This window comes from Rhipicephalus sanguineus, chromosome 6, assembly GCF_013339695.2.
Source record: "Rhipicephalus sanguineus isolate Rsan-2018 chromosome 6, BIME_Rsan_1.4, whole genome shotgun sequence".
Classification (NCBI taxonomy): domain Eukaryota; kingdom Metazoa; phylum Arthropoda; class Arachnida; order Ixodida; family Ixodidae; genus Rhipicephalus; species Rhipicephalus sanguineus.
In genome coordinates, this window is record NC_051181.1 from 61514519 (window position 1) to 61528657 (window position 14139).

At 44.9% G+C, this 14139-nt stretch overlaps 1 protein-coding gene across 1 annotated transcript in view; it reads left to right on the plus strand.

Moving 5' to 3' along the window:
• Positions 1–10909, plus strand: part of LOC119395820 (elongation factor Ts, mitochondrial) — a 72051-nt gene extending 61142 nt beyond the window's left edge. The window contains exons 10-11 of the mRNA XM_049416780.1: positions 1098–1391; positions 10760–10909. Of these exons, the coding sequence (XP_049272737.1) occupies positions 1098–1391; positions 10760–10894 (429 nt within the window). The 3' untranslated portion in view covers positions 10895–10909. The remainder of the gene's footprint in view (positions 1–1097; positions 1392–10759) is intronic.
• Positions 10910–14139: the final 3230 nt, after the last annotated feature.

Sequence of the window (14139 nt, forward strand, 5' to 3'; positions counted from 1 at the left end):
GTTTTCGTGCCTTCTTTCTTTTCCGCCGTTGTGCGTCTGTTCAGTTGTTAGTCGGCGTTTGTGGTGTCCTGACTTCTTTCTTGTGTCTGTGTTTGCACGCCCTATCTTTTTAGAATGAATACTTACCAACTAGCTCAGCTCTCTGTTATTCTAAGATGCATTATTTATTACATTATTATGACCTCGGTAAACCAGCGTTAGCCAACGCTACAGCTGACAGCATGGGTCGGCGTACCCTCTCTGCCGCGATTAATCAGTGGTTACGGTGCTCGGCTGCTGACCCGGAGGTCACGGGTTCGACCCCTGCCGCGGCAGCCGCATTTCGGTGGAGGCGAAGTAGTAGATCGAGGCCCGTGTACCGCGCGATGTCAGTGCATGTTAAAGAACACCGGATGGTCGAAATTTCCGGAGCCCTCCACAGCGGCGTGTCTCATAATAATATCGTGGTTTTGGGACGTTAAACCGCAGATATTATTATTATATTACACTGAAAGTACGCCACGCAGCCGAAGAAAAAGAAATGAAAGAAAGCGCTCAAGGTCATGACTTGCGCTGATGAAAGGACGTAGCTTCTTGCCCCCTTTTGCCTGGACCAAAGTTTTTGTGCTTCAGTCCATAAGTACTGTACCTACGGTGTTGCCTAAATTATGTGTAATGTCGCCCGGTGTTCCTTGAAGGATTGCTAATTCTGGCTAGAGATTATCACCCCAAATGCCAGCGATTAGATGTTATAACACCAACGATCGAATAATCGACTTGTCTGCCGTTATTAAGACAAAAGTCTTAAAAGACGTCACATGATCGTGAGAGAACGTGACGCCACATGATGACGTCATCGCATGACATCGGAGATTGGGCAAACGTGGGCCGATCACTGAGGCAGTAAAATACTGTTTGAGGTACAGAGAACTTGCAATGTCTCTGGTTCTGGAGGCAGATAGAGGAAAATGACGTTAGGTGCAGACAGCTCCCACAGGGGGGCGGGGGAGGATCAATACATCGACTAAGAAGAAAGAGATGGCTTTCGCCTTCGAGTCGACCTAGGCGAAGGCATAAGAGTTTCTTTCTCTGCTTTTCATATCTCTTGCTTCATGCAGGGCTTATACCAGCTGCTGGAGGGAGATGTCCTTGTACGATGCCGACAGACGGATGTCCAGTTCGTGAAGGAAGCGCTCGTGACCGCCTCAAAAGTTTTCACACAAACAACTGGCATCAGTGGCAGCGCTGTCGTGGACCTGTCCAACTTTTTGGGCGACAGCTGCTGCGGCGGAGTGATCATCACATCACGGAACGGACAGAAGAGTGTCAGCAACACCCTTGAGGACAGGCTCGAGCGCATTTCATATTATGAAATGCCATACATTCAAGCAACCCTCTTCAGAAAGAACCAGGTGAAGAACTAAGTAGGGCATACGCTCACAAAACCCCACTGCAGCATCATTACCTTACAAAAGTTTGTACAATCTGTCAATAAACAGTTTATTGGGAAAAGTCGATACAACCTACCGACGGTATATTGAAAGTTGTTAGACCGTCCTATATAAAACAGGCTAAATTTTTCTAAAGTGTGTGCAAGGTGGGTCCTAAATGAATTATCAGCACAGCATAAGGCACAAAGTTTGGACATCTCTCTCGTAAACATTTGACCCGTTATCGTCGTGACAGAGATGCATAGGTCGGCAAACTCACTCATGAGTCGAATCACTCAGATCGAGACGTGAATCTGAGTCTGAGTCCGAGTGAGTCCGGTTGAGAAAAATTTTACTGAGTCTGAGACAGAGTGAGTCTGGTTGAGGAAAATTTTTGTGAGCCTGAGTCCGAGTGAGCCCTAAAGGCAAGATAGATTTCATGAGTGAGTCTGAGTGAGCTCCACATCTTTTGCCGACCTATGGTCCTATCACCTCAACTTCAGCATTACTATCAGCCTTATGTCGGCTCACGTTTATACTCACGTCTACTAACGCATACTTCCACGCGCTACCGTTCATACGTCAGATCGATATTTATTGACCAGAGGCGTGAGTTGCGCAGGGACAGGGAGAGGAAATGCCTTGACCTCCTCCCGCAGTTTCTTTCACGGGAAGTTATTGATAAAAATAGTCACCTCTTTTAATAGAGATGTCCTTACTGAATTGCAAACTCTGATAACTCGTATTTGAAGGTACGAGATCAAAATGTGCAAAGTAGAGCACCGATTATGCGAGATATTGGTGTTAAAGAGCATTGACACTACGGTAGAAAAAGCTAATTATAGGTGAACGGAATCATGAGTCGACTCACTCAGACTTGGATCGAGCCGTGAGTCTGAGTGAGTCCGGTTGACAAAAAGTATAGTGAGTCTGAGTCTGAGTGAGTCCAGTTGAGAAAAAGTTTGGCGAGTCTGAGTGAGCCCTAAAGGCAGTATACATTTTATGAGTGAGTCTGAGTGAGCTCCAAATTTTTTGCCGACCTTTGCAGAGATGGGATTTTTTTAAAGCAAATTGTTGCTGTGTATGAAACTTGGGTACATCATCACAAACCGGAAGGTAAAGCTGCGAACATGGTTTAGAAACACTCATCACCAGAATTTAAGGAATTTGAACGTCAACCATGAGCTCATAAGATTATGCTAACACTATTCTGGAACAAGGAAGGTGTCCTAGCCGTTCATTTCACCCAGAAAGGCGAAACTGTGAACAGTGTGGACTATTGTGACGTGTTGCGAACCAAACTGAAACCTCCAATCTGATCCAAATGTCATGGAAAACTGCGAAAAGGTGTCATCCTGCAGCAAGATAATGCTCGGCCACATTCTGCCAAGCGGACTGCCAAAACAATAAAGAACTTGGGTTTTGAATTGCTGGAACACCCACTACACAGTCCAAACCTGGCTCCAAGCTATTTTTATACGTTTGGACCATTGAAAGAAGCACTCGGGGGAACAAGATTCGCTATTGACGCAGAAGTCATGATGCTGTGCAAAATTGGTTACAGGTGCAACCAAAAAAAACTTTTTTTTTCTGACGGAATCAAGAAACTTGTGAAACGTTGCACAAAGTGCGTTGAAGTGCAGGCAGGTAATGTAGCAAAAATAATGTATGCTTCAGTTTTCTATAATTAGAATAAGTGTACCGTTTCTCAAATGTGCCTTTACTTCTTGACTTCCCCTCATACATAGTAGTTAACAAGTAAACTATCTGGAACCATGAAACCTTACTGTAGAGGCATCAGAAATTTAAAAAGCATATTGACGCTGTTGACAGTGCAATATTAATGAGAACTAACAGACAATAACGCCAAGGAAAATACAGGGGGTGTTATCTGTAGTATTTAGAATATAAATGTGAAGAAAGTAAAGTGGACGAAAAGATGACTTGCCGCCGGCAGGGACCGAACCTGCGACCTTCGAATAACGCGTCCGATGCTCTACCACTGAGCTACGGCGGCGGTCATCCTCCCGTCCACTTTCTGGGGTATACATGTTGATTTAAACCTAGGAGTGTTAGTCAGCGCCAATCGCAGCCATGGCGGCGAGTGTGGAACACTCTTTTTTTGCCTGTTGGCGTCACGTAGCACGTGATCTTTTTACGAGTTGGCAGCTGACCAATAATCCCTCGCATACTACCTGAAGGCATTAAGTCTGCCAGGACGAGACCCTCGCTATGAATGAAGGAAAGCAGATGATTTTTCAAGGGCTCGTTTATCTTTGTTAGACACAATATTAATGAGAACTAACAGACAATAACGCCAAGGAAAATACAGGGGGTGTTATCTGTAGTATTTAGAATATAAATGTGAAGAAAGTAAAGTGGACGAAAAGATGACTTGCCGCCGGCAGGGACCGAACCTGCGACCTTCGAATAACGCGTCCGATGCTCTACCACTGAGCTACGGCGGCGGTCATCCTCCCGTCCACTTTCTGGGGTATACATGTTGATTTAAACCTAGGAGTGTTAGTCAGCGCCAATCGCAGCCATGGCGGCGAGTGTGGAACACTCTTTTTTTGCCTGTTGGCGTCACGTAGCACGTGATCTTTTTACGAGTTGGCAGCTGACCAATAATCCCTCGCATACTACCTGAAGGCATTAAGTCTGCCAGGACGAGACCCTCGCTATGAATGAAGGAAAGCAGATGATTTTTCAAGGGCTCGTTTATCTTTGTTAGACACAATATTAATGAGAACTAACAGACAATAACGCCAAGGAAAATACAGGGGGTGTTATCTGTAGTATTTAGAATATAAATGTGAAGAAAGTAAAGTGGACGAAAAGATGACTTGCCGCCGGCAGGGACCGAACCTGCGACCTTCGAATAACGCGTCCGATGCTCTACCACTGAGCTACGGCGGCGGTCATCCTCCCGTCCACTTTCTGGGGTATACATGTTGATTTAAACCTAGGAGTGTTAGTCAGCGCCAATCGCAGCCATGGCGGCGAGTGTGGAACACTCTTTTTTTGCCTGTTGGCGTCACGTAGCACGTGATCTTTTTACGAGTTGGCAGCTGACCAATAATCCCTCGCATACTACCTGAAGGCATTAAGTCTGCCAGGACGAGACCCTCGCTATGAATGAAGGAAAGCAGATGATTTTTCAAGGGCTCGTTTATCTTTGTTAGACACAATATTAATGAGAACTAACAGACAATAACGCCAAGGAAAATACAGGGGGTGTTATCTGTAGTATTTAGAATATAAATGTGAAGAAAGTAAAGTGGACGAAAAGATGACTTGCCGCCGGCAGGGACCGAACCTGCGACCTTCGAATAACGCGTCCGATGCTCTACCACTGAGCTACGGCGGCGGTCATCCTCCCGTCCACTTTCTGGGGTATACATGTTGATTTAAACCTAGGAGTGTTAGTCAGCGCCAATCGCAGCCATGGCGGCGAGTGTGGAACACTCTTTTTTTGCCTGTTGGCGTCACGTAGCACGTGATCTTTTTACGAGTTGGCAGCTGACCAATAATCCCTCGCATACTACCTGAAGGCATTAAGTCTGCCAGGACGAGACCCTCGCTATGAATGAAGGAAAGCAGATGATTTTTCAAGGGCTCGTTTATCTTTGTTAGACACAATATTAATGAGAACTAACAGACAATAACGCCAAGGAAAATACAGGGGGTGTTATCTGTAGTATTTAGAATATAAATGTGAAGAAAGTAAAGTGGACGAAAAGATGACTTGCCGCCGGCAGGGACCGAACCTGCGACCTTCGAATAACGCGTCCGATGCTCTACCACTGAGCTACGGCGGCGGTCATCCTCCCGTCCACTTTCTGGGGTATACATGTTGATTTAAACCTAGGAGTGTTAGTCAGCGCCAATCGCAGCCATGGCGGCGAGTGTGGAACACTCTTTTTTTGCCTGTTGGCGTCACGTAGCACGTGATCTTTTTACGAGTTGGCAGCTGACCAATAATCCCTCGCATACTACCTGAAGGCATTAAGTCTGCCAGGACGAGACCCTCGCTATGAATGAAGGAAAGCAGATGATTTTTCAAGGGCTCGTTTATCTTTGTTAGACACAATATTAATGAGAACTAACAGACAATAACGCCAAGGAAAATACAGGGGGTGTTATCTGTAGTATTTAGAATATAAATGTGAAGAAAGTAAAGTGGACGAAAAGATGACTTGCCGCCGGCAGGGACCGAACCTGCGACCTTCGAATAACGCGTCCGATGCTCTACCACTGAGCTACGGCGGCGGTCATCCTCCCGTCCACTTTCTGGGGTATACATGTTGATTTAAACCTAGGAGTGTTAGTCAGCGCCAATCGCAGCCATGGCGGCGAGTGTGGAACACTCTTTTTTTGCCTGTTGGCGTCACGTAGCACGTGATCTTTTTACGAGTTGGCAGCTGACCAATAATCCCTCGCATACTACCTGAAGGCATTAAGTCTGCCAGGACGAGACCCTCGCTATGAATGAAGGATGATTTTTCAAGGGCTCGTTTATCTTTGTTAGACACAATATTAATGAGAACTAACAGACAATAACGCCAAGGAAAATACAGGGGGTGTTATCTGTAGTATTTAGAATATAAATGTGAAGAAAGTAAAGTGGACGAAAAGATGACTTGCCGCCGGCAGGGACCGAACCTGCGACCTTCGAATAACGCGTCCGATGCTCTACCACTGAGCTACGGCGGCGGTCATCCTCCCGTCCACTTTCTGGGGTATACATGTTGATTTAAACCTAGGAGTGTTAGTCAGCGCCAATCGCAGCCATGGCGGCGAGTGTGGAACACTCTTTTTTTGCCTGTTGGCGTCACGTAGCACGTGATCTTTTTACGAGTTGGCAGCTGACCAATAATCCCTCGCATACTACCTGAAGGCATTAAGTCTGCCAGGACGAGACCCTCGCTATGAATGAAGGACTTTCTTCACATTTATATTCTAAATACTACAGATAACACCCCCTGTATTTTCCTTGGCGTTATTGTCTGTTAGTTCTCATTAATATTGTGTCTAACAAAGATAAACGAGCCCTTGAAAAATCATCTGCTTTCCTTCATTCATAGCGAGGGTCTCGTCCTGGCAGACTTAATGCCTTCAGGTAGTATGCGAGGGATTATTGGTCAGCTGCCAACTCGTAAAAAGATCACGTGCTACGTGACGCCAACAGGCAAAAAAAGAGTGTTCCACACTCGCCGCCATGGCTGCGATTGGCGCTGACTAACACTCCTAGGTTTAAATCAACATGTATACCCCAGAAAGTGGACGGGAGGATGACCGCCGCCGTAGCTCAGTGGTAGAGCATCGGACGCGTTATTCGAAGGTCGCAGGTTCGGTCCCTGCCGGCGGCAAGTCATCTTTTCGTCCACTTTACTTTCTTCACATTTATATTCTAAATACTACAGATAACACCCCCTGTATTTTCCTTGGCGTTATTGTCTGTTAGTTCTCATTAATATTGTGTCTAACAAAGATAAACGAGCCCTTGAAAAATCATCTGCTTTCCTTCATTCATAGCGAGGGTCTCGTCCTGGCAGACTTAATGCCTTCAGGTAGTATGCGAGGGATTATTGGTCAGCTGCCAACTCGTAAAAAGATCACGTGCTACGTGACGCCAACAGGCAAAAAAAGAGTGTTCCACACTCGCCGCCATGGCTGCGATTGGCGCTGACTAACACTCCTAGGTTTAAATCAACATGTATACCCCAGAAAGTGGACGGGAGGATGACCGCCGCCGTAGCTCAGTGGTAGAGCATCGGACGCGTTATTCGAAGGTCGCAGGTTCGGTCCCTGCCGGCGGCAAGTCATCTTTTCGTCCACTTTACTTTCTTCACATTTATATTCTAAATACTACAGATAACACCCCCTGTATTTTCCTTGGCGTTATTGTCTGTTAGTTCTCATTAATATTGTGTCTAACAAAGATAAACGAGCCCTTGAAAAATCATCTGCTTTCCTTCATTCATAGCGAGGGTCTCGTCCTGGCAGACTTAATGCCTTCAGGTAGTATGCGAGGGATTATTGGTCAGCTGCCAACTCGTAAAAAGATCACGTGCTACGTGACGCCAACAGGCAAAAAAAGAGTGTTCCACACTCGCCGCCATGGCTGCGATTGGCGCTGACTAACACTCCTAGGTTTAAATCAACATGTATACCCCAGAAAGTGGACGGGAGGATGACCGCCGCCGTAGCTCAGTGGTAGAGCATCGGACGCGTTATTCGAAGGTCGCAGGTTCGGTCCCTGCCGGCGGCAAGTCATCTTTTCGTCCACTTTACTTTCTTCACATTTATATTCTAAATACTACAGATAACACCCCCTGTATTTTCCTTGGCGTTATTGTCTGTTAGTTCTCATTAATATTGTGTCTAACAAAGATAAACGAGCCCTTGAAAAATCATCTGCTTTCCTTCATTCATAGCGAGGGTCTCGTCCTGGCAGACTTAATGCCTTCAGGTAGTATGCGAGGGATTATTGGTCAGCTGCCAACTCGTAAAAAGATCACGTGCTACGTGACGCCAACAGGCAAAAAAAGAGTGTTCCACACTCGCCGCCATGGCTGCGATTGGCGCTGACTAACACTCCTAGGTTTAAATCAACATGTATACCCCAGAAAGTGGACGGGAGGATGACCGCCGCCGTAGCTCAGTGGTAGAGCATCGGACGCGTTATTCGAAGGTCGCAGGTTCGGTCCCTGCCGGCGGCAAGTCATCTTTTCGTCCACTTTACTTTCTTCACATTTATATTCTAAATACTACAGATAACACCCCCTGTATTTTCCTTGGCGTTATTGTCTGTTAGTTCTCATTAATATTGTGTCTAACAAAGATAAACGAGCCCTTGAAAAATCATCTGCTTTCCTTCGTTGACAGTGCAGATACACAACTGAAAAAAAGGGCAGAAAAGTAAGAGTGTGACAATATTTCTAAAACTTATGTGCTGTAAAAACCGCCAAACTGCATGATCACAATCTTGCCCAGGGGTTATTTACAGCTCACTCTATGTAACTGCGTATAAACTTACGCATTACAAAATCACAAAATTTGACAAGGTAATGTAATTGGTGTTAGATTAACTTAAGATGACTGTTCATACACTTGCACATTACAAGATCACAGCTCTTCACTGCTGGTTGCACAATCCATCTTCAGCTGCCCAGGCGACTCTGGTTCCTTCGACAGAAGTGGGGCCACGGTGTTCCTTCCCTACAGTAGACTCATACCCGGAAGCCTAAAACAAAAACAGGAGTAATGACCAAAAGTTTCAGAAGAAAGAGTGGGACATACAGTATGCTCCCGTCATGCTGGAATTTTCTTAGTTCTGTGTGGTTATAAATGCAGTGCACAGCCAACATATTCAGTAAAATCTGACTCCACACAGTGATAAATGCAAAAAGGGCATGCTGAAGAATAAATGCAGCAAAGAGCGTGTTGTGGCAGAACTTTTTATACATTTGATATCAAAGATCTGAACTTTACCCTTTTAGCACACTCATGCACCAACGCAAAGGTACAGCTCTTAGGCAAAGATGCCCCCTGTGAGCTGTATGTGTTGACTACGTGTAATGAAAAGTTAAATTCTGTGTGTAAGTAATGTCGTTGGCTGCTATCAGTGAATTCTGTTCCTGCAGCTGGCCAAACGGGTGCATGAGTGCATCCACACAGGTACATTTGTATTTCTGTAGATATACTATGATACTCATATGATGTGTTTCTTAAAGGGAATGCAATGCAATATGCACCATATGAAATTTTATTTATTGCACAAAAGCACAATGCCACTGCACATACATGACGGTATGCGCATTCATTATGCATCCATTGCAGGTAACATCTAAAATTAAATTACGGGTTAACTTGTGAATACATCTAATGTAGCTTTGTTCAGGCTGCTCACATTGGGGCGATTATATAATGTCAGAAATCCGGTTCGCTAAATGGCTATTGTGTACTGCCAAGCTGTGGTCGTTAGTTTCAATGATTCTGGTTGGCTAAAAAAGGCAGAAATGCTAAGACTTACACAAGGCATCAATCTTGAACCACGTGCCATCACAATAAAGCATGCAAGCTTCAGCAACCCCCGGGACCCAGAATCCTGGAAGCTACTGACCACAATTTAGCAATACACAATAAGCATTCGGTGAAACTGATGTTTGAAGTTGTATAATTGTTCCAATGCCAACAGCTTGAAAAAAGACAGTCTAGATCTGTTGTGTGCTCACATAAATACATTGGCTAATTTTACATTTGAGCAGCAACACATGCATGACTTAAGCATGTGTACCATGAAGTATGCATAACTTTATTGAGAGTTTTCAGCAATAAATTATTCATGTGCTGCACATACCACAGACCTCTTTAACATCTGTAGCGCATGCCTGGAGAATTTACTATATCGGACAGACCGTTAGCCTTGTCACCTATCAGAAAATGTCATTGGAGGTGGTGCTACAAACAACTGTTTCATAATGTTCGTACACATAAAGGTATTTAGCGAAGTTTTAACGCCAATGCGGGCGACACGCATACAATTCTTAATAACCAGAACAAATCATTAAAGCCATATATGGTGGAAACAAGCAGAATAAAATAAATTGTGCTCGAACGCATGCACTAATGCTCAACCTAGTGCTTGCACAGTTAAGATACGGCTATTCGGCCACACATAGACAAGGATCGATTCCATTCGACTACAGTTCAAGTTTGACGAACGGCTCAACAGGGACGGGTGCCGGCCCCACCAGGCAACCTATCGGTACCTATGTTGCGGGTGAATTGAAATGTCTGTCCCAATTTAACGAAACTGGCTGTATTAACACCTAAGCGTAAGTGCAAGCACACGCATTAACCCGAATATCACGGTAAATACGTGCCTTTGCGGATGCATACACACGCACACGTTTGGTCACACACAAGGAAAACGTGTCTCTGATAGTAGTCGCATAACGATCCTGTAGCTGTTGAAAAGAGGACGTGCAGCATATGGAACTTTCTTAGACACGTTCACTTTTTTAGCACTCAAAGCGAACAATTACCAACACGCCCAAGCCTACGCGCTTTAGACACGGTCGACGCTTACACACAGGCGCCGTCCTCGCCCTACAATTATTAAACCAAAATAGTGATCCATCGTGAGCAGCCCCCCCCCCCCCCCTTCCAACCACACTGCCGACAGAGGAGAGCGCCGCCACAACTATATTCAAATCCGCCGCCAACACAGCCGCGCATGCACACACTTGCTTTACACTCCAAACTACAAAAAAAAAGTTCGCCCAGACTGCGGTGACGTTAGCTCATTGAAACACATGCTCTGGCGATGCCCTGCGTTGCAGGACTACAGTCAAGAAGCCTGGCGGACCGCTGCTATCAACGACCCCAGCTACAACGTCCAGCTCCTGGCTGTCCGGAAGGCCCGTGAGAAGGCGGAGGGGCTCGGCCTCCCCGTCCCGACATGGGACCAGCCATGAGTTGGATGTGTAAACATCTCATCTTCCCTCTGGACCAAATAAATGTCTTTTCTCTCTCTCTCGCCCGCACTTAACATCACACAACTTTGCCTTGATCCTGATGAAACGATACACATCAACAGGCTCGCTACGTTAACAAATGGTCACTTATCGTCTACTAGTCAAGAAAAACTTATCGCACTCACAGTGTTAACAAAGCGCTGACAGCAGCAATGTTCACGTATGTACCTGTTTTCGTTCAGCGACGGCTCAACGATATGAAGAAGCAGGTCTTCGCTTGTGTCTTCGTAATAAGCAGCTCTGGCAGAACACACAAGACGAGTACAGAAATTCACCGCCAAATTGGACTCCGAGGTAGCCCAAACATAGCCCAACGCGAAAATTTGAAGTAGCCCAAAAATAGCCAAAATCAGCAAATGTATGCGTTTGGCAGGTACCACGGCTCTCCGTAGAATGACGAAAAATGGCATAGTGCCTGCTTGCCTACTTCTCAAAAATTACAATGATTTATAGCATAGTGGTTTCCTCGCAAGTGCACTTGTATTGGTTGCCAAGGAAGCCCATAAGTGCATGATCCATTTCTTCGGGGTCTCAGTAAAGTTCTTCGCCAACCCCCGTCTCTCTCCCACGTCAACGTATGTTATACAGCATTGCGGGAGAGGGAAATAGCGACCGGGCGTCACCCACTGCAAATTGCATAACTGGTGGGCCGTTTAAAGCTTCCAACCCATTACAAAGGGCTGAGCCAAAATTCTTCATCGTCATCAGTCATTGCGTCAACAAAGTGCACGTAATGCCTTACAGACGTGTAGCTGGTGCCTCGCTTCTCCGCAGAATCAAGAATAATGCCTTACTAGGTGCTTCCCAACTTCACAAAAATTGTGATTTATGGCATAGTGGGTACCTTGCTAGTGTACTTGTATTAGTAGCCCCAAGAGAGCTTACAACGTGCTCTAGAAACACCGCTCTTCCAGCTTTCGCTGTGACTGTGCTGCGGTTTCAGCGCAGGCCTGGCGTTTTTTATTTCAAGAACAGTAGAAAATGTCAATATGAAGGTGATTAACTAGAGCTGCACTACCTCCTGTGAAATCGGAACGATGAGCGTAATGAACAGTTTGCGAGGAAGACTGTTGCCGTCACCATTGCTTCACAACAGTGCTGGAGGAGACTAACTACTTTAGTGGCTTCTCAGTACGAAAAATTCTGCTTGCAAAATATCCACATGTTTTTGGAATCGACCACTACAGGTTTAACCACTACCGAGGAGGAGCTTTCCATTTTGCCACAAAAAAACAGGTTCAAGAAAAATTGGTTGTCAGTCCCTTTAATATAGCTAGCACGTCTAAAAAAAAACGTGCAAAACCAGTAGAAAATATGTGACCAAGTACAAAGTACATACATCTCAAGCTCAAGAGGATGTGGTGTGTCAGGTGGCAAGCTGTCTCCTTCACTATAAAATGGAGACCTGCAAGCAGGAAAACATATTTTCCTGAGCTTCAATCACCAACCCAGCATTAAGTGCATGTGATAGTTGGTCAGCAGGGACAAACTACTTCAGAAAGACAGTAAACACATGAAAGCACGGGATGTGCAATCTAGCCAAGCACATTCACAATGATTCAAGACACAAATATTATTTGTACACGTTACTTCTAACTGACCCCGAAACAAATTTTCCCTTGAAGCCTCACCCGTGCATGCACTCTCACATATGTTCCGGAAAATGTGTAACCTGTCAGAACTAATAATGTTATCAATAGTAGGCTGTTGGCTTCAAACAGAAATAATCAAGCACACTTAAAATTAAAACTGCCAGAATGTTTTCAAAGTCTTCACATGCCAAAACCACAATGACAGAGGTATGTCATATGAGTGACTCCAAATTCATTTGCCTACCTTGGGTTCTTTACCATGCACCTAAATTAACATCGCTGCTGGGTTGATGGCATAGCTTTACGAAAACAGCACTTTAAATGAGAGACAGGCATGAATTCAAACAATTATTTGAATACTATAATTGTTGGGGTTTTACATCCCAAAACCATGATACAGTTACTAGACAAACCGTAGTGGAGCACTTGGAAGTGACCACTCTTGAAAATACGGTCACTTTTCTCCATGTCTGCATGCCCAACTTTTTTTTTTTTTTGCTAATACTTGCGCCACACTTGGGCGCTACTGCCGGACCTCACTACAGTAAACTCGGAAACTACACTGGTGCTCTGGCACATTACTGAACGCACTATGTGTTAGTCAGAGAAACCCATAGCAGCTTCTGCTGCAACAGGGAAATACTCTTATCAGCAATTGTTCAAATTGTTCAACTTGTTTTCTAACCGTTGCTTTATAACGTCCTCTAGGGCTAGCACTCCCGAGGATTAATTACATGCACAGAAATACCAGATGAAATGGACGGGGAAGTGCCTTCCGTCATAGCTCATTTAATTGGTAGTGCATCGGACACGTAATTGAAAGGTTGTGGGTTCAGATCCCATCGATGGAAAGGGTGATTTTCTGCCCAATTCAATATGTTTCAGTTTGCGTTACAATTAATTAATAGTACACTGCAGTTAAAGTACACTACAACAATTGACATCCTCTATGCTTTCCCTGTCCTGACTGTCTGTTCGATTCATTTGGTTCTGTCTAACATACAAACAAGCCCCTCAGAAAAATTCCCCTTCTTTCGTTCAAGTCACTTTAGTTATGCACGGTTGGACATTATAACGAAGTTGCCATATCTTATTGCACTCATTGCATGTAAATATTGGAAAGACGCATAATACATTTGCTTTGTTGTATATCCAAGTTCATTACATTAAGGTTCTACTTTAGAATATAGGCTGCCCTGCAGGTAATGGTGCCGCCTTTTTATGTTTGAACAAGTGCAACCCACCGAAGCAATGTTGCACAGGTTGGTGCACGTGAATGTCACCACATAAATTTAGTCACTTCAATCCTCACCATCACCTACTGCCGGTACAGCATCACCTACTGCCAGTACAGTTCTGAATGCATTCCCAGCATGCAGAAATTGACAAACACTGACACCTATGCGATTAGTCGACCTAGTCTACACAAGATACTTATGATCCAAGTTAGAGGAGGAACAAGCAGAAAGGTCAATGTTTTCTCTGGTCTTGAGAAGTGTTCCGGAAGCACACTTTGAGCACATTTATTTTCCCACAATGACAAAAAAAAAAAAAAAGCTGACATCTCGCCCAAGGTTATGAAGGCTGGAGGCA